This window comes from Candoia aspera, chromosome 2, assembly GCF_035149785.1.
Source record: "Candoia aspera isolate rCanAsp1 chromosome 2, rCanAsp1.hap2, whole genome shotgun sequence".
NCBI lineage: Eukaryota > Metazoa > Chordata > Lepidosauria > Squamata > Boidae > Candoia > Candoia aspera.
In genome coordinates, this window is record NC_086154.1 from 37,827,552 (window position 1) to 37,854,355 (window position 26,804).

The window sequence follows — 26,804 nt, forward strand, 5'->3', positions numbered from 1 at the left end:
ACATGATGATGCAACCACAGCAAAATCACCCATACCTTGGCAGATACAATCAGGGAGTACACAATATGAGGACACAGTGTTGAAGTACCTAGTTGACAATGGCCACCTTAAAACTAAGACAACATTATTTCATTTCAGTGGAAGGACAGGACCACCACAGATTACAGGGGTGTCTGCAGGGCTTGGTAGAGATGTAAAGATAGTAGCTGTCATGGTGCAATGGAAGCTTCCTGTTTTTTATGTGCATCCATATTTCCCATAGGGATTAGCACACAGATCATTCTTTTTCCTTTTTTCTTCTTCCTTTTATCAATTAATTTGTCTTTTCCCTTTTTTGCATCCTTTCTTAAGTTTGTTTTGGCATTTTAAAGAAATTTCTTAAAGAATGCTTAAGGTAACATAGACAGATTTTTCTCATTTTATCCTCACCATCGCACTGTAAAGTAGGTAAGACTGAAAGATTGTGATTGATAATTATTGAGCTTAAATGACTCAGTTTACTTTTTCTACTCTTAAGTCCAACAAAAATCACTACATTCCAGTGACTATCATATACAAGTAACTATCTGGAGCACTAGGTTTATTTAAGGGGTTTCAAAAAATCAACAAAAGCTTAAACTAACAGCTGTTGTCTGGTATCCTTAATCTGAGTCATGACATGTATCTCTGACCTGAATCTGTAATTCACATGGGAAGAGAAGGGGCTTATACAGAATCTTCCTTTATGAAATAGCTTTATGTAAACAGGCACAGCCAGGAAAAAAAATTATACTGGAGAAAAATAAAGCAAAACCCACTGGCTTGAAATACATATGGGTTTTCACTGGGATTTACAATGACACAATCTCTATGGGAAACCTCTCCCAATTTCATTTTATGTGCTCCAGCTGGAGTTTGGGAAGTTTTTCTTTGGTGCCAATATATAAAAATGGTGTAAAAGTTTAAAGGGGAATTCGTAAGGTTCTTGGTGAGTGGGAAGTGTTAGATGCTTTCTGGAGGTTTGAAATGGTTATTTTTAGGAGTTTTCCCCATTCAGAGCAAACTAGTTAATGATAGAGATAAAATACTGATATTACTAAGATGTATATATGTAGTGAATATAAGTATAGCTTTAAATATTTTTAAAAGACAAGTATTTATCTTATGTGTGCATATGGTATATGTGACTAATTTATGTCTTTTGTGTGTTAAAAATATCCTAATGCTAACACTAAATATGAAATGGGTGGTCATTGATCAGTGTGCTGAATCAATTATTATTATTATTATTATTATTATTATTATTATTATTATTACAGTTGTAAACCAGTACAAGTCTTTGCTCTTGTTTGTTTTGTATATTTTACTACATTGAAAAATTCTAATTAAAAATATATTTTAAAAAAGATTGTGGAATGGAGGATCTAATCCTTCCTTTTCCTGCTAAAAGATCTGGCTTTGTGCCCAGGCCTGGGGCTCTGAGTGTGCTAAGGACACCATTTCATGGTTGTGCTGACACCGTCGGATTTTAATATCTCTTGGCTGTGTTTATATTTAATTTTCTGTATTGTTTTAACTGTTTTTTTTTTACTTTTTTATTATTGTTAGTCATCCAGAGTCACCGATCTGAGATGGGTAGCTATATAAAGAAAAGAAAAGAATAAAAAAAAAAAAAAACCTCTGCAAGGGACATCAAAAATAGGTCTCACTCATACTCCCTGCTTTTACAGATTCTTTTTCTTCTCCTTCCTTGAAATGTGGCATAGGCGATTTCTGGGACCAGGAAGATTGGAAGTGTATTTTTCCCAGAGCAGCTGACATGACTGTAGCTGGATTGTCTGGATATCTTCCATCAACATACTAACATATCTTCCATCAACATACTAACCAGGCTCAGTCCAGCTTGGCTTCTGTGCCCAGGCAGCAACAGGCAGTTTCTGCCATCTGCTGAGACATTTCAAATACCTGCATCTCAAGCTGTTGAGGGTTTTTAGTAGACTGACATCAACTCCTTAAATTGCATTTGGTAGCTCTTAGACTACCAGTGCAGTACTTTCATATTCAAAAAGCTTTGTCTAATGTATGTCTTGAGAACTAGGGATGAGTGATTCTTGCAACAGTGATTTCCTTCCATGCCTTATTTTCCCATCTTCAAATTCTTTGGTGGCCATTTTCACACCCATTTGTGAATTCAGTACAAAAAGAATGAAAGTATGCATGCATGTTTATGTGCAGATCTGTTAATATTAGTGTTTTTAGTGTACTTTTCCTCACGGGCATACTTTGTGCAGCAGTTTTCACAATATAATATTTTCTGTAATTCCTGCATTTGGTGCACACTTCTTTGCACCACATATTGTGTGCATCTGTGCATTGTGTGAACCCAACCATAAGGTCCTGTAAACATATTTTATGGTTTTGTGTGTGTGTTGGGTTCCTACACAAGTATGATTGGTTGTTGGTTAGCAAATCATGGCTTCGTCCATTGTATGAACCATTCATGAGATAGAAGGATCTGCAACAATCCTTAGGTTCAACAGGGAAAGGGCTAATATGTGCAGCTGCTGTTAGAGACCTTGTAGGGGAAGTGAAAACATTGTAGAGGGAAATGTCATTGGTAATGAATATCCTCCTGGGGTGTCATGTTATACCAGTAAATTATTTATAACTGATAAATGAAACAAGTGAATCTACTTGTATTGGTATATTATGAACTTTCTAATAGCTTATCCCTATTATATTGCAATACTGAGTTAATATAAGTTATTTCCAGGAAATTGTCTGCTTGTATAGTAATAACTAAAATAACTAACATGGGGGAAGGGCTCCAACTTTTATATATTACTGCCATAAGTTTTAAAATTGAGCCACTAGGAATAATGAGTGGCATATGTTTTTAAATAAGGGTTTCAATTTAATCTGGTATGTAAAATGTTGTCTTGACTTAGGATCATATTTTTTTTTATTAGCAGACCTTAGAGGGACAGAGTGATCCCATACATACCCAGTCATCCAGAGGTAATCTTACTGGAGTATCTACCTGAAAGCTTCTCTGCTATGCCTTATTCTTTTGCTGTCATATTAGCATTTCTGAAATTGAGTTTTAGAAAACCAGAAAAAAACAATTTCTTATTATCTCTGTAGTTTAGTATAACTGCAACAAACATTAAGTAAATATGAGGGTAAAAATTAATGAAGTCCAACTCCCTGTGTACTGTAAACATTTACATTTGAAGAAATGCAGCTTGAAATATATTGATTCATACTGAAAGCATTATTTGGTACTGTATTGTTTAGAAGAAAGGATCATTTCTAGATCAAATTAGAATCCTGTCTGGTCCAGCATTCTGCTCATGTAGATGGAACACACAAACAGATATGAAGAAAAACACTGTCAGATTCTTTGTAGCAAGGCACAAACAAGGAAGCAAGAATTACCCAGATTTCTCTGTCAAGATTAGAGATCTTGGAACTGAAATAGAATATCCAGCCCTCATTTATTAGTGAGTTTATTATGGAGTCTCTTCAGAAAAATAAATGCCAGGACTGAACTGGAATTTACTAACAATTTCCTTCCTTCTCTCTTGGTTGTCTTCCCAACATGCCTTCCATTCCTTTGCTAACTTCCATCTACCTCTCACAATATCTCTTTCCAAGCCCTCTTCTCAGCAATTAACATCCTGAGGTGTAATGCCTCTGATCTGGGAGCTAATATATATATAACCATAACGAGTTTGAATTGCTGCTAGTCTGTTCTCTAAGTGAGGGTGCATTTGGAGTATAAAATAAGTTTTGTTAAGCTTGAAACCAAACACTGCATCCTAACGTTTCCATCAAATTGGTTCAAAATAGTGATGGTTTGCCCAAACAAAACTCAAACTGATTAGGAGTTTTGTGTTTCATTGAAATAAAACTTGATAGCTTTGAGTATTTCAGCCATGAGAGATAGTGGAGGGTCAGAACATATCTCTTTCCCCCTTCTTTTGACCCCAAGTTGACCAGAATAGATAGATATAGGTAGCTACTAGGTAGTTAAGCTGTTCATGATAAATGCTACCAGCAAGCCAGCTTGCAGAAAGTTGGGAAAAGGTTGTTTTACCTTCTTCTTCCTATGCTGTCTTCCCTGTACACATAATGTAAATACGAATACCATATATATACAACCCACATGCATATATGCATTCTTTTTTGCCCTAGGGATAGGCTAATTGGAAGAAATGCAAGAGAAGATTACTAGTATTTGATTCTGTGCTTCTGAAATCTCACACAAAACTCATCCTTTTCAAATTGCCAGAAAATAAATTCCACTTTAAGAGGTTTAAAGAGGTTACTTTAAGAAAGTTTTAAGAGGTTACTTTAAGAAATGTTTCAAAATAAATATCTTCTAAATTTATATTGTCTGCACCTAAATTCAGCCTTGGAGATAGTCAGAAACATGGATTGTCTCTTTCCTCTCCAGTATTTAAAGGTTTAGATGCAGTTTGTCATGTTTTTATTATCTATCTGCCTGCCAAAAACAAACAAAAATAAAGAATTGCAGTTTCTGCCTGGTGGAATGAGAAGATTAGAGGAAAAGAAAAGGAAAGGAACAATGAAAGAAAATAACTGCTGCTTCCCAGGAGAGATTCCCAACCCTGGGAAACAAATAAATTCCTCCCTGCATGATTGCCAGAATTTACATTTTAAATGTAAAGTATATTTAGCAAAACAAAAGAGCAATCATGAGTTATGTACCTGTCCTTGCTCAGCAGAAAACTTGAAGTGCTATAGGGGAATAAAAATGGAAGAGCTGCAGAAAAGAGGTCAAACCAACAACTTTCAACAGTGCCTTTTGTTCCAAAAAGTTTTGTGGAGAGCACCTGCAGAAACTGAGCACATGTACAGAGTACTGTATATGCACTCCTGAACTTCACCGGCCAATCAGAGTTGTTTGCATCTTTCAGTGCACTTTGAAGTCTCCCACAAACAAAAGAGCCTAACATAATGCAGAGGGCAATGGTGGATGAACACCACAGAAGACAGCAGGCTGACCAACTGCAGTAATTCTTTGCTTTTTAAATGTGCTCTAACACTCCAGAACCGCCCAACCAAACCAAAGCAAGCCATCACCTAGACCCTTTCAGGGTGGGAGGGTGGGTGGATGGGAATAACTATGCTAATGACTTGCTGAGCTTGAATGTGTGTGTGTACTCTGTATGTGCATTTTTGTCCTGTTGATTTCAGATGTCAGAGTGCCTTGGAGAATGAAGACACACTCACTGCATATAGGAAAGCATCCTGAAGCTCAAGAACAAGAACCAAAAACATGCACAGATACCCCTAAGCACACCAGTTACTTTTTTTACCCAAAAATATTAACACTGTTAGTTTGGTTTAGTGGGTTGGCTGGGGAGCACCATCTTCTTCTAGAATGTAATCTAGTGGCCACCAGACATGGACATTAGCAACTGATAGATTCTCAGAGAGAATCTGAGATACTGCCCACCATGTTGAATGGCTGGTAATCCAGTGCCATCATCTGTGCAGTAGCACAAATCATATTGGATGATTTTGGACCCCCTGCCACTATGCTTCTACTTCCATGCAGGCATCTTACTCTGCTTCAGAGGGTGCCTTCTAATTGGCAACATGAGCTGAAATTAAATTAAACTAAACTGAACAGGGGCTGAGGCTGTGGAGCTTGGCTCAGAGGCAGGCAACCAGGTATATTTACAAATACCACCAGCCACTACAGTAGAGGAAGCACAAATCCAGCAGGGAGCCCAGCAGTTTCCCACAGCAGGGTTTTTCTCTATAGCTCACTCTCTGCTATTTTTTCCAACCACAACCAGATCCAGAATGTCTCCTCTACACCATGCACTCTTTAAATGCCTACCTCAAATCTCCACCCCAGATCACCCCTCACCCAGACTAAGCCAACAGCCAATCCCTAAGCCAATGGAGATATGAGCAATCACTCAGAGAGGAGAATTTCAAAGGTCTCAGCCCACTGAATATGGCCTCATTTGGTTTCATACTCAAATCAAAACATCCAAGCTGTGTGTTTTGTTTCACCTACAAACTACTCAGACAGGGGCTGGTCTTCACGCTGGGCTGCATATCCCTGAATATTTTTCTTCTTTTCTACCATACATCCATGTAAACTACTTCCTTTTATTGTCTGGTCTCTCCCATCCTTTAGCTCATTAAATGTTGCAATAAAATTGTGGAAATGAGGACTATTGTGTGACAGCTAATTGAAATAGCCAATTCATCAAACTTGATGTCTCTCAAGTCTTTAATCTTTCCAACATTAAATTAATTCCATTCAATTAATGCATCACTGTGCTAGTTTCCTTAAAGTTTGCACAAAGGTTTGTATGGATTGTGTGTGTGTGTGTGTGTGTGTGTGGTACATTTTCCTCAATAGAGGAATTTTATATGCACTTCTACCATACATATTTTTATATGCATTTTTGTAATATATGCATTTTTGCAAGTGATTTTATTTTAAACTTCAGAAGTCTGCAGGCATTAATGTATAACTGAAATTGCTTTTTATATACTGTAGGCTTGGAAAGTGCAGACCAAAACAAAATCTTGCCTATTCCTGCAATAAGTAAAAAGAGAGTCATTTCAGATTTTGAGCCAAATTAGAATTAAAGATATCTTCAATGTTCAGGCTTATTCTGGTCAAATTCTGGTCAAAGACCAGAATAAAAGTATTCACACCTTTTTACTACAGGCTTCCTGAAATCAGCAATCATAGCTGTGGGGATGTCTGGATCATCTCACTATATTAGCCCAGTTCATGCATTATAAATCCAGAATGCCTACTGTGTGAGTGCTATGGATCACCCTCTTCCTTCCTAGACATTGTCATACAGGTAGTCCTCATTTAGTGACCACAGTTGGGACTGGCAACTTGGTCATTAAGCAAAGCAGACACTAAGTGAAACTGCAACTGTGCTTATAATCTTACTTTGGCTTTCCTTGCTTTACAGTCCTGTGAAGGTTGTAAATGCAAGGACTGCTCACTAAGTCACTTTTCATCACGTTGTAACTGCAAATGGTCATTGTACGAGGCAGTTGCTAAACAAGGATTACCTGTAATGACATTGGCTTCTGTTGCTGATTTTAACATTTTTGGGTTAGATACTAAAGAAAATGAACATGAAGTAAGGTGCCAGAATGATTACAGTTAATAAAAGTTTATTCATAAAGTCCCAAATGTACAGCATCAGAGAGATCATACTCCAGTCGGTTGTGATGAGCCCAGGTAGTCCATGGAACCTCGCCGCCTGTAGTTGTGTACTTTAGGCATCAGCAAGGGAAGGTTACATATTAGTGAGGATTAGTTACAGGACATTGTTATGTGTCTAGCAGGTATTGGGTGCCCAGTTAAGACAAAAGTGGTAAATAATTATCTAACTGGGGTTATAGTGGGAAGTTTGTTATTTCACAGTATGCACTTAGCAAGGTGCATCGTTCAGGAAAGTAACTAGGAAGAACCAGCTTGGGTAAGTCACAGGACAGTTTCTGTAAGTAGTTTCCTGTTTGGCATGTGCATCTAGGATCCCACATTGTCTTCCTCATGAACCCAGATCCTGATAATATCGGAACCCAATTCAGAAGCATGCCAGCTGACCTACAGCCACACGCATGTAGAGTTTGCTCCTTTAGACAGTTGGGCTGAATACACAGTATTTTGAAAGATGCCAACATCATTTCAGTGGAGGTACATATTCAGTGGGAAGCACAAAACTGTCTTTCAAATGCTCATATAGAATCGAGACCCCTTTAGGGTGCATATACAAACTCTTAGTCAGATGTGACACAGAGCCAGAACAAAATAAACATTGCATGATAAAATGGATGCAAAACTTTAAAGAAGCAGTCACAATACAACAATGGGAAGATTGTGGAAGAAATTTATAAAATGTATTCCAGTTTATAACTTAAGAGAAAACTGGTATAAAATGTTTTGTAGATGGTATACAATATGGTCAGTAATTGCCAAGATAGACAAATCATATAGCAATAAATCTTGAAAATGCCATAAGGCAAAAGGAACATTTCACCGTATGCGGTAGTAGGTAAAGGTAAAGGTTTCCCTTGACATGAAGTCCAGTCATGTCCAACTCTTCGGGGGCGGTGCTCATCTCCGTCTCAAAGCCGGAAAAAAAAAAAAAAAGTGAAAGTAGTGGAAAGAAATGCACAGCAATTTTCAGAGAAGTTTAGAAATCAATTTTGAAATGAAACCACAATTCCTTTTTCAGGCATAATTCCAAAACATAGCAACCAAAAATATCACAATCTACTAAGATACATGTTTATGGCAGCAAGGATAAATTTAGCACAATATTGGAAAAGAGATACATGACTAAGTATATCAGATGGGGAACTGAAACTTAGAGAATATGCAGCAATGTCAAAATTGAGAGCATATATTCACAAAACAAGTCTAACCACATTTAAGCAATAATGAGTTCCATACATAGTATATATTACACAGTAAGGCAAATATAAGTATCTAGAGTATGATTTTAAAGGGAAAGAAGAACTGACTAAAGAATTGAAATCAGAAACACATATAAACCTTTTTCCAAATGTCTGTAAATATTGCACATTAGGCAGAGTACGATAAAAGAGAAATTAGAAACTAATATTTATCTATAATGTTTTTAGTAGTCAGTCTCTCTCTCATTTCTAAACAACAAATAGTGGAGATTTGGGCACTTAGCTCAGAGATTTAAATGTTTGCTTACATTATTAAAACATTTTAATGTGCTTAAATGCAACTTAATGCCTCATATGGTTAATTTCTAACAAAGACACATTTAGCACTAACTGTACAAACTTGGTAATTTCCTTGTCTACTTATTATATTTCTGTACCAATATTTTTTTTTAATTTTTAATTTATTTTTTATGTTTGTGACCTGAAATTACCTGAATATATTATTTCACGTAATTTGACAAAGACTTCTGCTGCTCAGCATCCAACAGTAGACTAATTCTTTTAAAATTATTTTTGCTGAGTTGTCCACATACTTTAAGTAGTTCAGTTTTTCTTTTACAATTATTAATAAACAAAAAATAAATAAATAAATAGCCACCTCCCACTTCCAGTTTTCATGCCTGCTAGGTAGTTGCCTTTTTTATCTCACTCTGAGCTTGTGAATGGCATCACTCAAATAGTGATGCATGGTGAGTGCTTTATGCTGAAACTCTTTCAGTTTGCCTTAACTAACTTGGATATATTATTTTTTTACAATATGCCTTGCAAAATGAAGAATTGTTTGTTCTGTACATATGGTGGCTTCCTGAACTGTACATGAGGACAATCAGATGTTCTGGGATTCCCATTTTACGAAGCACATTCCACAGCTTGATATGGTTGACACAATCGAAGGCCTTTCTATAAGCAACAAAGTAAACTGCTTTCGAGTATTCTTTAAAATCATGAAAGCTCAGGCTCTTCAGTTTGACAAAGTCTTGGAGACAATGAAGAGAATTATTGTTGCTTCTCATGAAACCGGAATGATGACCTTAGAAGAAAAGGATCGATCTCATGATAAATTCAATACAAATTTACAAGCCAAACTACTTAAAATGCATGGACAACTCAGCAAAAATAATTTAAAAATAATTAGTCTACTGTTAGATCCTAAGCAGCAGAAGTCTTTCTCAAATTATGTGAAATAATATATTCAGGTAATTTGCTCATTGCTAGTTTATTTTAAACTTGAGATAATGGATGCTTAGAGATTAAGACCAAGAAGCAATCACAAGTCTGTTCTTTAATACTTAACTTTCTGAAATCCAGTGCTAGAGACAACTCTTTATAACTTTCAAGGCAAGCTACTGAATTGAGATACTATGGACGTAAAATCATGATTTATCCATATCTTCCTTCACAAGTGTTTTACCAAAGGAAAGAATTCAGTTCAGCATGTACTCTAAGAAGAAATAAGAAAGTTAAGTATTTTTTCTTGTATCCAGCAATCTTCTGCCTCTTTACTGGAAATGAGATCAAAAGATTTACAAGCCCATCTGCCACTGTGGAATTTTTACAAACTCTGTGGTTATCTGATGAGTGACAGATGTGCTTTGTTTTCATCTTATTTTTTTAAAATATTTTTTCTTTAATTGTTGTTTTTACTCTATGAGTTACTCTACAGTATGAGTCTCCTATGTGTTTAGTCCCAGGGTCAGAAGGGGAAGAATAAGAGCAGGGGGTGGGGGCAAAATAGGAGTTTTAAAATATAACCCTTCCTTCCTTCCTTCCTTCCTTCTTTCTGAAGTTGGGGTAGGTATTTTTTATTTTGTTTTTGTTTTTTTGCATTATATTTAACTTTTTTCAACTTAGATCAAAATTAGTCTTTTCTCTTTAGCCATATACTATTAAGTAAGCTGATCATAGTGACTCTGATGTTGGGAAACTTACCTTGAGAAATATTTTATCTACAAGGTGGCATGGTACTTAAAGTAGTCAGTTGGACTCAGATTTTTTTTTTTTAAAGGACAAATTTGTAACTGGAAAAACTGCAACCAGATTTTACTGTGTTGCAAGAAACACATAATTTAATATTTATTTATTTATTAATCAAATTTATCACCTCCCATCTCCCAAAAGGGACTCTGGGCGGTTTACAATAAAACATAAATAAAAATATAAAACTGTAAAGCAGTATAATACATAATACAATAAATATAATAAAAACCTCGATGGCTGGAAGTTCTTTATGATTTGCAGGCAGAGCCTGGTCCTTCTAAGAAACTAATCCTCAAGAATGGCTACTCTCTCTCCCGCCCCAGGCATAATTACAGAACCAGGTCCTAAAGTCCAGGAGGGAGGGAGCCAATCTCACTTTCGGGGGAAGGATATTCCACCTAATCTACCTAATCAGCAGCTCTTTTTGAGGCATAGGAGCTGGATGGGTAAATCTGTATTAGTGGATACTCCATAAAGTATGTGAGGTAGGTAATATGTTTAACAACCATCTTAAAGCTGATTTAAAATATGAACTGTGATAGTGAAGGGCATTTTATTTTATTTTTTTATAGGAAAGGTAGTTACTGTAATTATTGCTCTGATTAACTTTTATCACCCTATTAAAAACACTTCTGAAATATTTCACAGATGTTTCTCTAAATTGCATTCTGCAAACTGTCAATATATATTTTGTGGGGGACATTTTAATTAATTCGAGTTTCTCAGTTACATAAAAGCAGTTTAAAAAAATATTTTTTCCCCAAACTGGAAAGTAGTATAAGCATATATATTGGAATTTAAACTAATAGACATACTGTATGGCATTTTTAAAACCCAAAACATACAAGAATATACCTCTCTTCACATGTACATCATAACTGTTTTAGATTAGTGTATTTTATTAATTAATTTATTTTGCTTTGGTGGATCAATTTATGGATTCTTTCATGAACCCCACTGCAATCTCAAACCATGTTCCATTAAAAATGATAACTAGCAAATTTTATACAATACCTGAAATTCTCTTTTGTGCACTATATGAACAAAAATATTGTACTTAAAACAAAAAATCGGGGCACTACCAATACTTTAATCCTTTGGGATGTAATTGATAGGTCTGGAGATATATGCTTACATTTGCCTCAACAACAACAACAACAAAAGACTCTGGAATAGTCCTACAACTGCACTAGGTAATTAAAGATTAACTTTTGCTACATGCCAGAAACCCCACAGATAAGTTATATCAAGCATGTGTAGCAGCAAAGCTTAAGGTGAATATTCTTTGAAATGTATTATAGCACTGCTGTGAATCAAGAGAGAAAGCTGGAAAATTAATGGCTCATTACTTGAAACAATCAAAACAACCAAAAAATTATACCTTTTTTTGGATATTATGTGATAGCTTGCCCACTCTATTTAGTCTCCTTTGGTATTGGTGTTGGTATGTAGACCAACATCTTCAGATCTGTTGATGTCAGCCCTTTGAAGTTGTCCAGATCAGGAAACAGACTCCATGAGAAGACAAGAATTATGCTTTATTGAGATAGGCTACATTAACAGAATTTTGCAAGTCCGATTTGTTTTTCATCTCCTTTCTCTTATACCCCAATGAGTCAGGGAGGAGCTAGCCTTCTTAGTACTACCTCCTTCCCAGGGCTTAAGGAATGCTTCTGCTCTTTTTTATTTTGCAACAGCTTATGAATATTTCCCTCAAGTCCATCTCCATGGCTGTCCTCAGTTGGCCACTATGTCATTCTCCAGATTTGCTGGCAGAGCTTGGTTAGAAACTTTATTGATTATTCTTCTGTTGCTTGCTGTATTTCTGTAGACATTTCTTCAATGCCTGTAGCCTTCTGACTTGATAATGACTGGAGTGCTGATCTAACTTTATCTTCTAGTACTAGAGGTTCTTGTACAGTATATACAGTAGGGAATATCTTCAAAGGTGTCTTGGATGTTGATATATTTGCTGTACAGAACTTCAGTATACTCCTTCCATCTTGGTTTGAGTTTCTTTGAATCAGTTACTATCTGTCCACTGGCATCCTTTAGCCTTCCAATTTGAAGTTGGAAACTTCTTCAGAGTTTGGTGATCTTTAGGAAAACTTTCCTTTGTTTTTCCATGTCTGTTTCAATCTTTGATATCTTTATCATGTCATAATAATTGCTTTTCTTCTCTTCTAACAACACTTTATAATTGTTAATTTCCTTCCTGAGTTTGTCTGAGATGTTTTCTCAAGTTACTTTCTTGATCCAGCCTCAGGCTTCTTTTATCTGACCATTGCCTTGGTAGCAGCTCTTCCTCCTGACCTTCAAGACCATTCCCTCTGCTCTCTACAGCTATAAACCAATATATTTGTTTAACTTGAATTCTAAAATATTAATCGCAATACTAACCAAGATGTTACTGGAAGTAATACTCTCTGGAGGGAACGGGATGGTGGCAGTGCATCCATCCTAGCTCTCCTTGATCTCTCAGTAGCCTTCAATACCATCAACCATGGTATCCTGTTGGGTCGGCTCAGGGAGTTGAGGGTGGGTGGCCTAGTTTTATGCTGGTTCACCTCCTTTCTCCAGGGCCGGTCCCAGTTGGTGTTAGTAGGGGAGGAGAGGTTGGGCCCACGGCCCCTCCTCTGTGGGGTACCGCAGGGTTCAGTACTCTCTCCCCTCCTATCTAACATCTACATGAAACTGCTGGGTGAGATCATCCATCCCCATGGGGTGAGGTATCATCAATATGCTGATGATAGTCAGTTATACATCTCCATCCCAGGGGAAGTAAGTGATGCTGTGGCTGCCCTTTCCAGGTGCCTGGGGGCTGTTGGGGTCTGGATGGGGAACAACAGGCTTCAGCTGAACCCTGGTAAGACAGAGTGGCTGTGGGTTAATGGCCCCTCATCTCCTAGGAATTTGCCATCTTTAGTTCTGGATGGGGTTGCACTGCCCCAGACAGACTCAGTGCATAACTTGGGGGTCCTCTTGGACTCATGACTCCAGCTTGAAGAGCAGGTGGCAGTTGTGGCCAGAAGGGCCTTTGCACAACTTTGGGTTGTGCACCAGTTACGCCCCTTCCTGGAGTGAGAGGCCCTTCGAACAGTCACTCATGCTCTGGTCATCTCCCATATAGACTACTGCAACGTGCTCTACATGGGGCTACCCTTGAAGAGTATCCAGAAGCTTCAGTTGGTTCAAAATCTGGCCACACGAACAGTGATGAGTGCTCCGAGATCAGCACATGTAACACCTTTATTGTGCAAGCTGCATTGGGTTCCAGTTTGCTTCTGGGTCTAATTCAAGGTGTTGGTTATCATTTGTAAAGCCCTACATGGCATGGGTCCAGGTTAACTACAGGACTGTCTCACCCCCATTATATCAGCCCGTCCCACCCAATCGTGCAGAGAGGGCATGTTGTGGACCCTGTCTGTAAGAGAATTCCATCTGGTGGGGTCCAGGAGGCAGGCCTTCTCTGCAACAGCTCCCGCCCTTTGGAACATCCTTCCCCCAGAAGTGAGGTTATCCCCCTCCCTCCTGGACTTCAGAAAATGGCTGAAGACCTGTTTTTATTGCCTTGCCTGGAATAGGGAGGGGAGGAGCCATTCTTGGGGCTGGTTGATTCCCTAGTTCTGCAGGGACCGGTTTTATTCTCTTATGGTTTGAATTAGATCCACCATGGCTTGGATTTTACTGCATTTTATGCTGACTGATTAATGGTTGTATTTATGATTTTATTGAAATTTTAATTATTTTTATTGTGAACCGCCCAGGGTCCCCCATGTGGGGGAGATGGGTGGTGATAAAAATTTGATAAATAAAATAAAATAAAATACTATCTATAATCCTCCCATCTCCATCTAGATTGATAAGAAATAGACCAACATCTGACAGTATTCCCTTGGTGATTGATATTTTGAATATTGCAGCAGATTAACTGAAATCATTTCTTCTAATTTCATTGAGTGCTGAAAAGGCCTTCTATATGGCTCAGATTGAATTTATGAAGTATGTTAGAAAAAGCTATGGGTTTCTAGGATATTTACGCTCTATTTTGTTCACATGATTTTGATTTGGTACCTTCATTCAGTGGCTGAAGTTGTTATGAATAGGTTTGTTTCTCAACCTATGAAATTAAATCCTAGCATGTGTCAAGGATTCCTCTTGTCTTCTTTAATTGTCAATTTGATTCTTGAACAATTGCCTTTTTTATCAGATAGCTTTAAGATATTAAGGGAGTGGTGCTGATAATATTATGACTATTCTGGATACCTGTCAGTTCTTTGAGGTTGGTCAGGTCAGGAAATATGTAATATAAGTAATACTGGAACTCTACTTTATTGTTATAGGGTAGAGGAACAGGATCTTGAAAGCCTGTTAGAGTTTTCCTCTGCCCCCTATTAAACAATCAAAATCAAGTTTGGATTATATTGAGTTTCTTTCTTACTCCCTTTTTCTTCCTAAGGCTAAGTTAACATTTATTTAAAAGTTACTGCATTTCTTCTTCAAGGTTATCTCTAATTCTTCCACATAAATGATACAATATCATACCTAAATGTATTATGGTTTATGCTCTCGTTATACTATTAATCATAAAAAGTTTAATTTGTTGCCTTTGGATCCACTATATCTATAGATTGCTGCAAGAGAGCAGGATGTACAATTTGTAGAGACTTTATAAAATACTTAGGGTTATATCTTTCTCAAAATATATCATATCATAATACGTTGAATTAAATATGTGTAAATACGTAGATGCAATTTCAATAAACATAACTCAATGGTTAAAATTTCCATTAAGTCTCTGGGGCAAGATTAATGCTATTAAAATGAATATTACATCAAGATTAATGTGTATTGTAAGAGGGATTCCAGTCTTAATCCCTATTAGGTACTTTAACAGATAAATATATTAAAATGAATTACAGCAGACTAAAAGCCCTCAAATGTTCTTGGCCAAATTGAGATTACTTTATGATATAGATTTTCAATGTTATCGCTGTTTTTTTTTTTTTAATTTAACATAGATATTATTTCAGAGCAAGGCTTTTAAAGAATGTTTCTCTCTTTGGGCCTACTTTGAGAGTGAGTATGTTATACTCCTGAAATGTTAGGAGGTTTTAGGGTCCAGATGTATTAAACAGGGATCTTCACTTTCAGCCTTGAAAAATGCCAGGGACATTTAGTCATTAATACGTAAGAAGTTATGTTTTTATTCCAAATCACATCAGAAATTGACACTGTAGAATAACTGAAATTGAAAATAGCAGAGAAGACTTTTTACTGGAATGCTTGGGCAATACAAGAGATCAATACTTTAGACAAGTTAACTTCTAATGATTACAAAAAGATTTTGACAGATTGCATTTTGAATATGACTTATTTAAAACATCCATTTGGCAATACATACAACTGAAATATGTCCTAAGTAAACAGTATGGTCCAGATGCTTTAGAAGCTGCTTGTGAGCCTCACTATGTAGACCAAATCAAGAAATCAACTCCACATGAAGGTTAAAATTATGTTTATTAATATTGGCTATAATAACAGAATCTTGCAAATCTGACTATGCTTTACTTTCCTTACCCCCCCTCCCCATACTGATGTGAATTAGGAAGGTGTCTCCCTGAGTCTTCCATGCATGCTATTTTTTTTTTTTTTTTTTAGATTTAAGCTATGTTTTCCCCTGGTCTCTTTGGTAATGTATCTGGCCTATTTCTGTCAAGGTCATCCTCCTTACTCTCTATGGCCACTGAGGTACATGTAATTTTAGGATGTAGTACTTAAACAGAAACCCACAATCAAATTTTATAAGAATTAAAAAGTAAAATAAAAGTTAGTATTAGTTATTTATCTGAATAGTTGAATCAAGAACTGGAATATCCAATTTTGAGAATCTGTGGGTCCAGGTGTTAAAAAACATAACATATACTTCTTATGATTTAAAAAAGAAATTAATTCATCAGTAAATATTTTTGTGTTGTTTTTTACTCTTCAAAGAATGTTTAAAATGATTTGGATATTAGATTTATTATGTTGGCATTGCTAGAAATTTGACTCTTTAACTCATAATGTCGTCTTGCCCAGTTACAGTTTCATTTTGGTTTCAATACAATTTTGACAATTGCATTGACAATACATGTCAATACAATTTTGGAAAGAAGTATTATAGTTAATGTCTTTCTTTATAGTGGTACATACTGCAAATAGCATAAATTATATTTTGCAGTATTTGGGGACATAAGAAAGTTGAGTCATGAAAGGTCCAGAAAAGTAGATCATTATACCAGCAGTGTGTTACATATCTATTCTCTAGGGTAACACTGACTAAAATATTAATTTGTCCCCACCCATTTTTTATAATGTTTGAGGCAAAATGTTTGTTTTATTATAACTTTTTTATGACTTGAAGTTTAAGTTGCCTGGAAGACAGTTTATAATATTTTTAGAGGAATAAATGCTGCTTGGATATAATAAGAGAGTTATACAATCCATATGAAAATTCATATTGAAATAAAATGCATTTTAGTATGGTTTTGGGCAGAAAACATTTTTAGAATTACAAAATCCATTCTGATTTATGCTTCGGTCTAGGAGATGAGTTTCAGGTCAGCTTGTACTAGTACTTGCAAAGATCAAATTCTTCAAACATCCCCAGTTCTTCTCATGCTTAATGGGGACCATACATGTTGAAAGGGAAAGATTATGTTAGACAGAAAGTTATATCTCATCAGACAATCATATTAACTTTAGTCATACCTGCACTTTAAAAAAAAACAAAAACAGATAACTATGAACCCACTTTATATTCATTGGTGTCATGTTAAATGGTGTGTATTTTGTGTTTTTGGCCCAAAATTTGGAACATCTTTTGGAACATGGGACAATCTAGATCTTGATTTTCATGATCTGAAACAAACCTTTCTTTTTTATGATAATGAACACAGAAGTGGTTTTTTTTTTACTTTAAAGAAGAAAATATTAAATGTGGTTATGCAAAAAAAATCAATATTTTATGAATATTGAATAAGTATGGTATGTATATTGTCAACAGAAGGAAGCTTTTGAGTATTACATTATTGCTGGTTTGGCTTATTAAGCAAACATTAGGAGGCTGATTACAATGTTTCTGATATAATTGTTGTGGAAAATTGTGAGTGAAACTATGCACTAAACATCTATCATGATTCTACTAGTCATTCCAGTCCAAGTATAAATGCATTGTGAAAATCCTCTTGCTTAGTTCCAATATTTTTTGAACAGCATGGAGGCATTTAGCAAATGACCTCAAAGTTATTGAACTATGATTTCAGTTTAAAGACTAGAGAAAGCAGAACAAATTTTAAAAGATGAATTTAATTTCCCTTTGGGGGTGTACAGGATACAGTAAATCTTTTGGCTGTGGCTACTAATATACTGTGTTTTTCATTGGAAGGGAAAGGAAGGATTCCCATAAAGAAGAAAATATTACTATTTGGCTGAAATCCAATAGGAGTACATTTTCATTTGTATAACTATAGTCTTCTGTTCCTCCAGTTCTATATGTTCTTTGTCCCTTTTCATTCCTTGACATGATCCCCTACATGTGGGGGATTTGTGGGAAGTTGTATAGAAACAAGAGAGGAAAAATGCACAGGATTTAACCATTGCCTCCTTATGTATGTCTGATTTCCAGTAAGATTGACATGATGAGTTCTGGACCTCAAAATATGCATTGCCCTCAACCAATGAACAGTTTTAGTTTTAAAACATTTCCTCTTTACCAGATTAATTTGCATGTTTGTAAATATTTAGGATTGAATATTCAAAATAGTGAACGAAGCCTAAAATAGCTTATACTCCAGGTCAGTGCTATGTCTTGTAGTTAGAAAGATATTTTTCTTTTTCTATTTCTACCTGAACAGTACAACCGTGTTCCCTAAAGTAAACAAAAACTGTGCTCACGTGGCCCCAATAATTTTTGCTATTTATTATTTATGACGAGCCACTGACTTTTGTATGAATGAGTTCCCAAAACTCAGACAAACTTTTGAGGTCCAAATCTCAAATCTTAGGTAGTCCATGCTGTGTGATCCAACTACAAGTTCTCCAAGTGGTATAGTCAAACACATGCATAAGTTATTCTGTTATGTGAGATACATGATACCGCCGAGCTTCGGAAAAGATTTATACTCCTGTAATGCATGACTTGTGCTGACAGCTTAGTGATCACAGCTAGTCACGGCTCTTTCATGCTGCATGGAGCCCCATTAATAGCTGTCAGTGTCTCATTGCCCGAACTGAGAGCTGCAATTTGATACTCCCATCCTGCTGCTGCTCCCCCCCTCCCATGACTTCTTCTCATGTGAGCCTTATGTCTCTCAGATATAAAGGCCAGCATTCAGAATGTCAGGCTAGGATTTAGCTGCTGTGTCCCTTGATTTATCACAATGAGTTTCTCTGCATTTCCCTGATGCTGCTTCAGCTCCTGTTCTGTAAACAGATATTGACCGAGGGAAAGCACAAGATAAAGGGACAGCAGGCCGCGCGATTTGCCAGGTCAACACACAGATCGCCTACACATAAGTCACCAAAAGAATAAAAACTCTGGCGTGCCAGCAACTGCCTGAATTCCACTGGTGAAAAACAATGATTCTGCTTATAGCGTTAGACTCTCTGTAAACTGAACTTGTGAGTTGGCAGTTGAAGGTCATTTGCTAGCATTCTGATTTTTTTTTTTTAAAAAAAGAGTGGTTATTTTATTCTATTTATGCCTTAAGTTAGGGGAACAGCATGACTTTCTGGGGAGTTCTTCACACTTCTTTTCATTAATGCATCAGTGCCCCGTGTGAATAAACTGAGCTATACACAGAAGCAATGTCATAACACTTGTGTTATGTTTTAATGGGAAGAACCGAAGCAACACACACACAGGCCAAACATAGCTCACTTTTATGAATCAACTAATATAGATCTCCAAACTATATGAACTAGAGTAAGCCAACCCAGTACCCCCAGCACACATAGCAATTTTAATATAACAATTCAGCCTTGTTGTTTTAAAGAGAGGCACACATAGTACTTAAAGAAGTACTTACATAGAATTATGGATATTGCATAGACATTTTCTCCTTCTCCCATCAAAGTAAAACCTGGGATGATCCTATGAATCTCAACATTAATATATAGATAATATGAGGTATTAAAGAGTTATTTTGGCTGATTCCTCCCCTCTGTCTTCCCTGCTAATAACTAATGCTCAGTTTCTATCTGTGTCTTATTCCCACCTGCAGACTCTAAAATATTCATCTTGTATTCCACCTCCTTTTATAAATAAACAACTTTTTATTCTTTCTCTGTATTTTTAGGGTTCGATACCTATTTTACTTCCCGCACACTGGAAAACAACAGAAGAAATGTATGGTTTGCGGAGTACTGGGAAGAAAACTTCAATTGCAAGTTAACAATTAGTGGGTCAAAAAAAGAAGACACTGATCGCAAATGCACTGGTAATTTCATTCTCATTCTGCTTTTTAAAATTTTTACTTGGCTTGCATGGGAATGTCTGTGTAGCTGTTACAACGAACCTTATCTAGACTGAAAAGTGAGAAGAGAAAGTGAAAAAGAGGGAGGGAATTTAAAAAATGAAATAAAGAATACAACATGCAGGAAAAGTAAGATAAATTAACTGAAAATGCATTTATTCCCTTTATCCTGCATAACTGATATTTTTCAAAGATTTTTTTCTCAAGGAAAGGGGGTGCATTTTTCACATTTATTTATACAATTATTTTATAGACCGTGGATATCAATATATAACTATAGGACTAGGAACTAATGGCTCATTTTCTTATCCTGCAATTGAAGTAGCCTTTGTGCTTCTTATTGAAATTGGGTGATGATCCTACAAAACAGAGGTACACAATTTCTCTTGGCCAAAGGCCACTTGTGACATTTCAGTGGTATGGCAGGTAGATGAGGCTAAGGCCTCGTATATTAAATGTGGGTTCACGTCACTGGAATTTCAGTTCATTAAAATGACATCTTTAAATGTAATTAATATGCTTACTCTCCAAGTATGCTTTTGAACATTTTCTCTGTCAATCAGATTAAGAATTACTAGCTACTGACAAGCTTCAGAGGGTCTCTGGGAGTTGTAGTCAAGGGTTTTGCAGATTTTATTCACCTTAGTGCAGTGTTTCTCAACCTCAGCAAGTTTAAGATGTGTGGACTTCAACTTCCAGAATTGGAAGTTATGCTGGCTGGGGAATTCTGGGAGTTGAAGTCCACACTTCTTAAACTAGCTGAGGTTGAGAAACACTGCCTTAGTGCCTCAGGTTGTCGTCTCTTCAACATAAAGTATTTTGAAGGCAGAGATCTGTGTATAGTAAGTGAATACCAGGATAGGCAAGATCAGAGCAAATCCACTCTTTCTGTTTTCCACTGTGAGAATGGGGTAAGGATGTTCCATATATGTTCACTGAATAGCTATGAGTAACCTTTGCTTCCATGCATTTGTCTGATCTTTTTATAACTATCTGGGCTGGTGACCAGTTGGAGACACTGTCATACTATAAATCAATTATTTGATAATATTTGGATTTCTTTTGCTGGCCATGTAGCTTTCTTCACAACAATGCCAATACCTTCTTCCAAGAAGTTTTTTCAACCTCCTAGTGTAACCTATGGACCTGAGATTTTCTAATAGTCTTCCATCTCAAGTATTAATCTTGAGATGCCAACCTAATTAATGCCAATATTATTAATGCCAAACCTCTTAGCATTTTGAGTTCAGCCAGGTAACCCTAGGTTGTAACTTTTGCTCCCTTAAAAATGGTTTAGGATCAGGCAAAATGAAAAAGAGAGTAAAAAAGGTGGGGATGAGAAGGATGAGATGAGGAAGGAGAGACCAGGTTCATCTTAATTGTATGAAGGGTGTAAGGGCTTTTCTTTATACTAAAAATGCCAGATGGGTACTTGAAGCAGATGAGTAAATTACTATAGTGTTTAATTCAGCAGCACTTCCTGGAGGTAAAAAATACAGTCTAAACATGCAGATTTGTTTTTCTGCAAGATTACTCTACTGGGCCATGATACTTTCAATGTAGAAAACAAACAAACAACTAATTGTCCAGAATTCTTGAAGACTTTAGGATCACAAAATCTGGCAAGATATCTAAAAGGGTGATCAATCTGTAAAGTCAAGGTAACTAGCTGTATTTGTATAAACTAACTAGTGGGATGGCTTGTTGACTACTTGAGCATTAATGCCCCCCAGGTATTTAGATAACAGTAACTTCTCAGCTAACTGAGAGCCAGTTTGGTGTCGTGGTTGAAGCACCAGGCTAGAAACTGGGAGACTGTGAGTTCTAGTCCTGCCTTAGGCACAAAGCCATCTAGGTGACCCTGGGCCAGTCCCTCTCTCTCAGCCCAAGGAAGGATGCAATGGCAAACCACTTTTGAAAAACCTGCCAAGAAAACTGCAAGGACTTGTCCAGACAGTCTCTGAGAATTGGACACCATTGAACAGATTTAGGGGGAAAAAAAGCTAACTAGGCAATATATCTTATCTTATGAAGTATAAATACTATCTGTCTGTTATTGTAAATCCAATAGATCCTTGTGCCTGACAAAAATCATAATGCTTTAGAGACAATATTTTGTAGCTTTTAAACTATTTTTGAAGTTGAAGTGAATCTTAACATTTCAAATGATCTTGTTATGTTAATATAGGTGTGGGAACATATGCATATGCAAGCAAAGCCCTGTTTGTTTATTTCTTTGTTTTAAAGAAAACAGCCAGAGACACACTTTATGCAGCCTTCCTCCTCTCACCATTTATATTGGTGCAATTGGGTTGAGACACTGACATTCATCTTAGCCAGGTGCAATTCCTGTTTTCATCCCTAGATGGTTTACTGTAAGAATAAGCTTTCTTCTGGCAATTTTCTCCTAAGCTACTCAACCTTCTTTCGTAATTCTTCACTTTTACGCTGTTTCTCAACAGCAGTTGTAAATAAAGATCAGGAGGGGTTTTTTTAATGAATAAATATTTTTTTACTTGTAATTAATAGTCACTGAACACAGAGCTCTCCTGCTTTAAGGACCTGATTTTACTAAGAAAATAGAACATAGAGCAATTTGCAAACATTGCAGCTTCCACATCAGCACCCTTCATTTCAAGCTGACAAATCTTTTCTTTCCCTTCTCTAAACAGTCCTCCTTCATTTCCTCTTTTTGCTGGCATTCAAACAAACAAACAAACTTGTCCCATCCAGTCACAAAAGATCCAATCCCCTACCACTTCCCAGTAACTCTCTCTCATCTAGGGACCTCCCTGCAAAGCAGCCCACTACACATCATAAAAAAAGGGAACTAACTGCATTCCTATACACATATGTACATACATACAGATGTAACACAGATGTTGTCACACTCCCCGCTCAAATGATAACACAACAATTGATCGACCTCGTGTCCATCTTGAAGAAAGCCAGAAACCCTTGTCAGCAGACTGCGAGTTGCCAGCAGGGAGGGGGAGTGAGATTGCTGTGTGAATTATATTTTTTGGGTTAGGTGATCTTTGCCCAAGGTCACCAGGCAGAAACTGTTCAAGCCAGCTGCTGGCACCAGGGAGGGGGCATACCTATGCAGGGAGCTGAAGCAGGGAAATAGATGTTTGTGATTTTAAACTGTAGAACACGTGGGAAATTTTATTTGCAACTTTGGCTTTGTATCAGATACTTCGCTTCATTAAAAAGTTTATCTAGCTAAAGGCTTGTGAGCTGTTATTGAGTGAATGCTCGAGTGGCCTGAATGTTACAGATGTATGCAAATGTGCTCAAGTTATAATCAAGGAGAATATCTGTAGCTCAGGGTTGAACTGTGCTCAAAATTCTCTGCACGCAAGTACACAACTTTTGTTAAGTGAAAATGACTAGTGTCTTTAACTGTACAGTATGTATGCGTCTTACACATCTTTATTTATCTATTTTGATGCCTTGGAGTCAGTTGTGACTCCTGGCAACTGCCTGGACAAGTCCTTGCAGCCTTCTTGGCAAGATTTTGGAAGTGGTTTGCCATTGCCCTCTTCCTGACTGAAGAAGTGACTGGCCCAAGGTCCCCCAGCTGGCTTTGTGCCTAAGGCAGGACTAAATCTCAGGGTCTTCTGGCTTCTAGCCTGACACCTTAACCACTTCACCAAACTGGCTCACTTTATTCATTTTACACATATATTATACTAAAGAACATTTTTTCCTTTGCAGTTTCCTGGCCCCATTTTATCAATAAATGAAAGTTCCAGCTTAATTTCATCAAACATTGCTTGATCTGTAGGGAAGTGTCACTATTAAAAGTGTAGAGTAAATTCTGAATTTTTGAAAGTCTTCACAGTTGACTGACTGACTGACTGACTGACTGATTTTGTGTGTGTTTGTGCATGCATGTGTGTGTGCTACTCCAGTCCCAAAGGGACTCAGAGTAAGTTCCATACCCTCATACATAGAAAGTGCAAAATAAGTTTTAAAAAGCTGCAACATAATGAATTAGAGTTACAATTACAACCTCACAATATGCTGTCTTCACTTTTTGTAGCAAACCACAGGGGTGCATGAGATAAATCTTCTCTGTTATGGTCCTAAGAATGTGGATCTCTCTACTCCAAGAGGCTCATCTCTATCTGCCTCAGAGTTCTGATATTGCTTTATCTTTTTGGACACATTTTTTTTTCATTAATCTTAGTGGTTTGCCTATTGACATCTTTCCTAGAGTGTTGACTTTTGTTTATTATTTATTGGGGGGGGGGTGTAAGTCAGTTTCCACATGCATGCTACTTTGAATGGTTTAGTTTGAAAGTGGATAGCTGAGATACAATTTTTTCCCCAAAATAGATAAATATATTAACCCTGCCCCTAAGCCAAGATTTTTTTTTTCTTTGTCCAGACATAGAAAGAAGATCTTACTTTGGCTGATATATGGGTCTCCAAGGGAAAGAGATAAATATATATATATATATATTATTCCTATAACCTCCCTGCAGTGTGCAAACATCTGAGCTGAGATCTAAATCCCCACATTATTCAAAATGTCTCAATCTACATTTTCCACAGAATCATCAGATATATGACTTGGAAGGAATCCTTCAAGTTATGTAATCTAATACCCTACTCAGTGCAAGGATCCATTCAACCTTAGCAAGGTGAAGTCCAGCATTGTCCTGGACAGACTGTTCCTCTGTTTAACCGTTCTCACCATCATGAAATTCTTCCAGAAATTCAGCCTGAATCGCCTTACTTTAATTTCAACACCTCAGTCCTTGTCCTTCTCTCATTCTTCTCCTCTTCTTGCACAAGACAGATCTTACAGAATGTTATCATATTTCCCCTTAGTCTTCTTATCTGCAAGCTAAATATACTTGCTCCTTCAACTGTTGTTCGTATGGCATGGTTTCTAATTGTCCTAGTTTTTACTTGTTGTCCTAGTAGTTCTCATGCTCTGTCTTCTCCATAACCCTTATAAAGCACAGTGACAGAACTGAAGACAGTCCAAGAGCAATGTAATACTAATATGATCTTGGTACAGTGTTCCTGTTAATACAGCCTGAAGATGTTCAGCTGGTGGTCAACTAATACTTCTAGATCCTTTGCTTCCAAGCCTGGTCCTCCCATCCTCTATCTGTGCAATTGATTTTTCTTATCCAGATTCAGAACCTTACATTTATCATAACTGAACATCATCCTTCTGGATTTGGGCTAGCTTTTAAGCCTGTCAGGGTAATTTAGAGTTATTACGTTATCTAAGAAATTATAATTATAATATTCCACCAAAGCTCCATTTGTACAACTCACATAATGTTCTGCCTCCTATTTTCCTAACAACAACAATCCTGTGAGGTGGGTTGGGCTGAGAGAGAAGGCCCAAAGTCACCCAGCCACATTTCAAACCTAAGGGAGGCCTAGAACTGACAATGTCTCAGTTTCTGGTCCAGCACCTTAACCACTACACCAAACTGGCTCTTTGCAGAAAACTTCAGAAAAATGTAAATGATTTTTGTTTGATATACATTAAATGTAGAGTTTTTCACACTGACTGTTGGAAGCATGTGCATATATGTTTCTGGTGGTATATGTAGATACACATATGCATACTGTGTAGTGTAATGTAATGTAATGTAATGTAAGCATGCATATCTACATCCATATATTGAATTTAAACAATAAATATTATGTTGATATTTTTTTCTCCTTATTGTTGGTTCAAACGTTTATAAGGAGGCACATTCTGTCATTTGACAAATATGCAGATGTCCCCTTAAACATAACAGAAGTTGTGTTTTCATGCTTGAGGACATTTTTTGCTTCATTATGTGCACTGTGTGTGACAACTTTAAAGGCAGCACTTTTAGTCATGCCATGACTGAAACTTTCTACTTTCTTACAGACCTTGAAGAAAATATTTCACATGCAGACTTTATACCTATATGAATTTGCTTGCACTATAAGTTTCTCCATTAGAATATATATTGCCAACATGAAAACCTCACAAGTAAACATTTGTCATCCTTTAGTATATCTCAGGTAAATAAATACTTAGGAGAGGGGCTTGTACATTTTATTTTGGTTTAAAATTTTTATTTATTTCTTATGTTACACATATTTCCATTACTCTGTAGCCACCCCTATCTGAAAATGCTTCATGGAAGCTGATTCCTCATGATACCATCTCTTGACATTTAATTAAGTATGAGAAGTTGGGAGACTTCAGAAAGAATGGGCCCTTGCACACATCCATCATGAGTTCTGTAGGCTTGATTAAATCAATTAAGTAATGAACATGCATGCATCTGATCTCCTTTACAGCAGTAAAACAACTAAATACATTGTCAGTTCTTAATAAGTATGTAAAGTAAGCATTACTTGAAGCTGCACTTGTGAACTGTGGACTTATTCTCACTGTACCCTTAAGCTGATCCTGTCCTGTGATCATGCTGGTAATAAATAAAGTAAATAAAGTAAATAATAATAATAATAATAATAATAATAATAATAATAATAATAATAATAAATTCTGCCAGATTTTAAACCAAACTCTTTATAAAACAAGTGTCAGAGCCTTTGTCTATTCTGGCATTCTTAACATGCTGGTTGGGGAATTCGGGGCGTTGAAGTCCACACATCTTATAGTTGCCAAGGTTGAGAAACACAGCTGTAGGAAACAATGGTAGCCACTGGCTCATATGAGAGGCCATTCCTGTCTCTGTGAAGTAGCCAAAGAACTGTTGGGATTAGCCTGAAACCAAATAAAATACACCAGTCAAAATGGACAAGAGTGTTCAAAATGACGTAAGGAGGGAAAGAGTAGTTTAAAACTGCAGCAGG

At 36.7% G+C, this 26,804-nt stretch overlaps 1 protein-coding gene across 3 annotated transcripts in view; it reads left to right on the plus strand.

The window, feature by feature from the left end:
• GRM7 (glutamate metabotropic receptor 7) overlaps window positions 1-26,804 on the plus strand; it is a 354,665-nt gene that overhangs the window by 174,250 nt on the left and 153,611 nt on the right. For all 3 annotated transcript variants that reach the window (XM_063291614.1, XM_063291615.1, XM_063291616.1), the window contains exon 5: window positions 19,797-19,937. In XM_063291614.1, coding sequence (XP_063147684.1) covers window positions 19,797-19,937 — 141 coding nt within the window. The remainder of the gene's footprint in view (window positions 1-19,796; window positions 19,938-26,804) is intronic.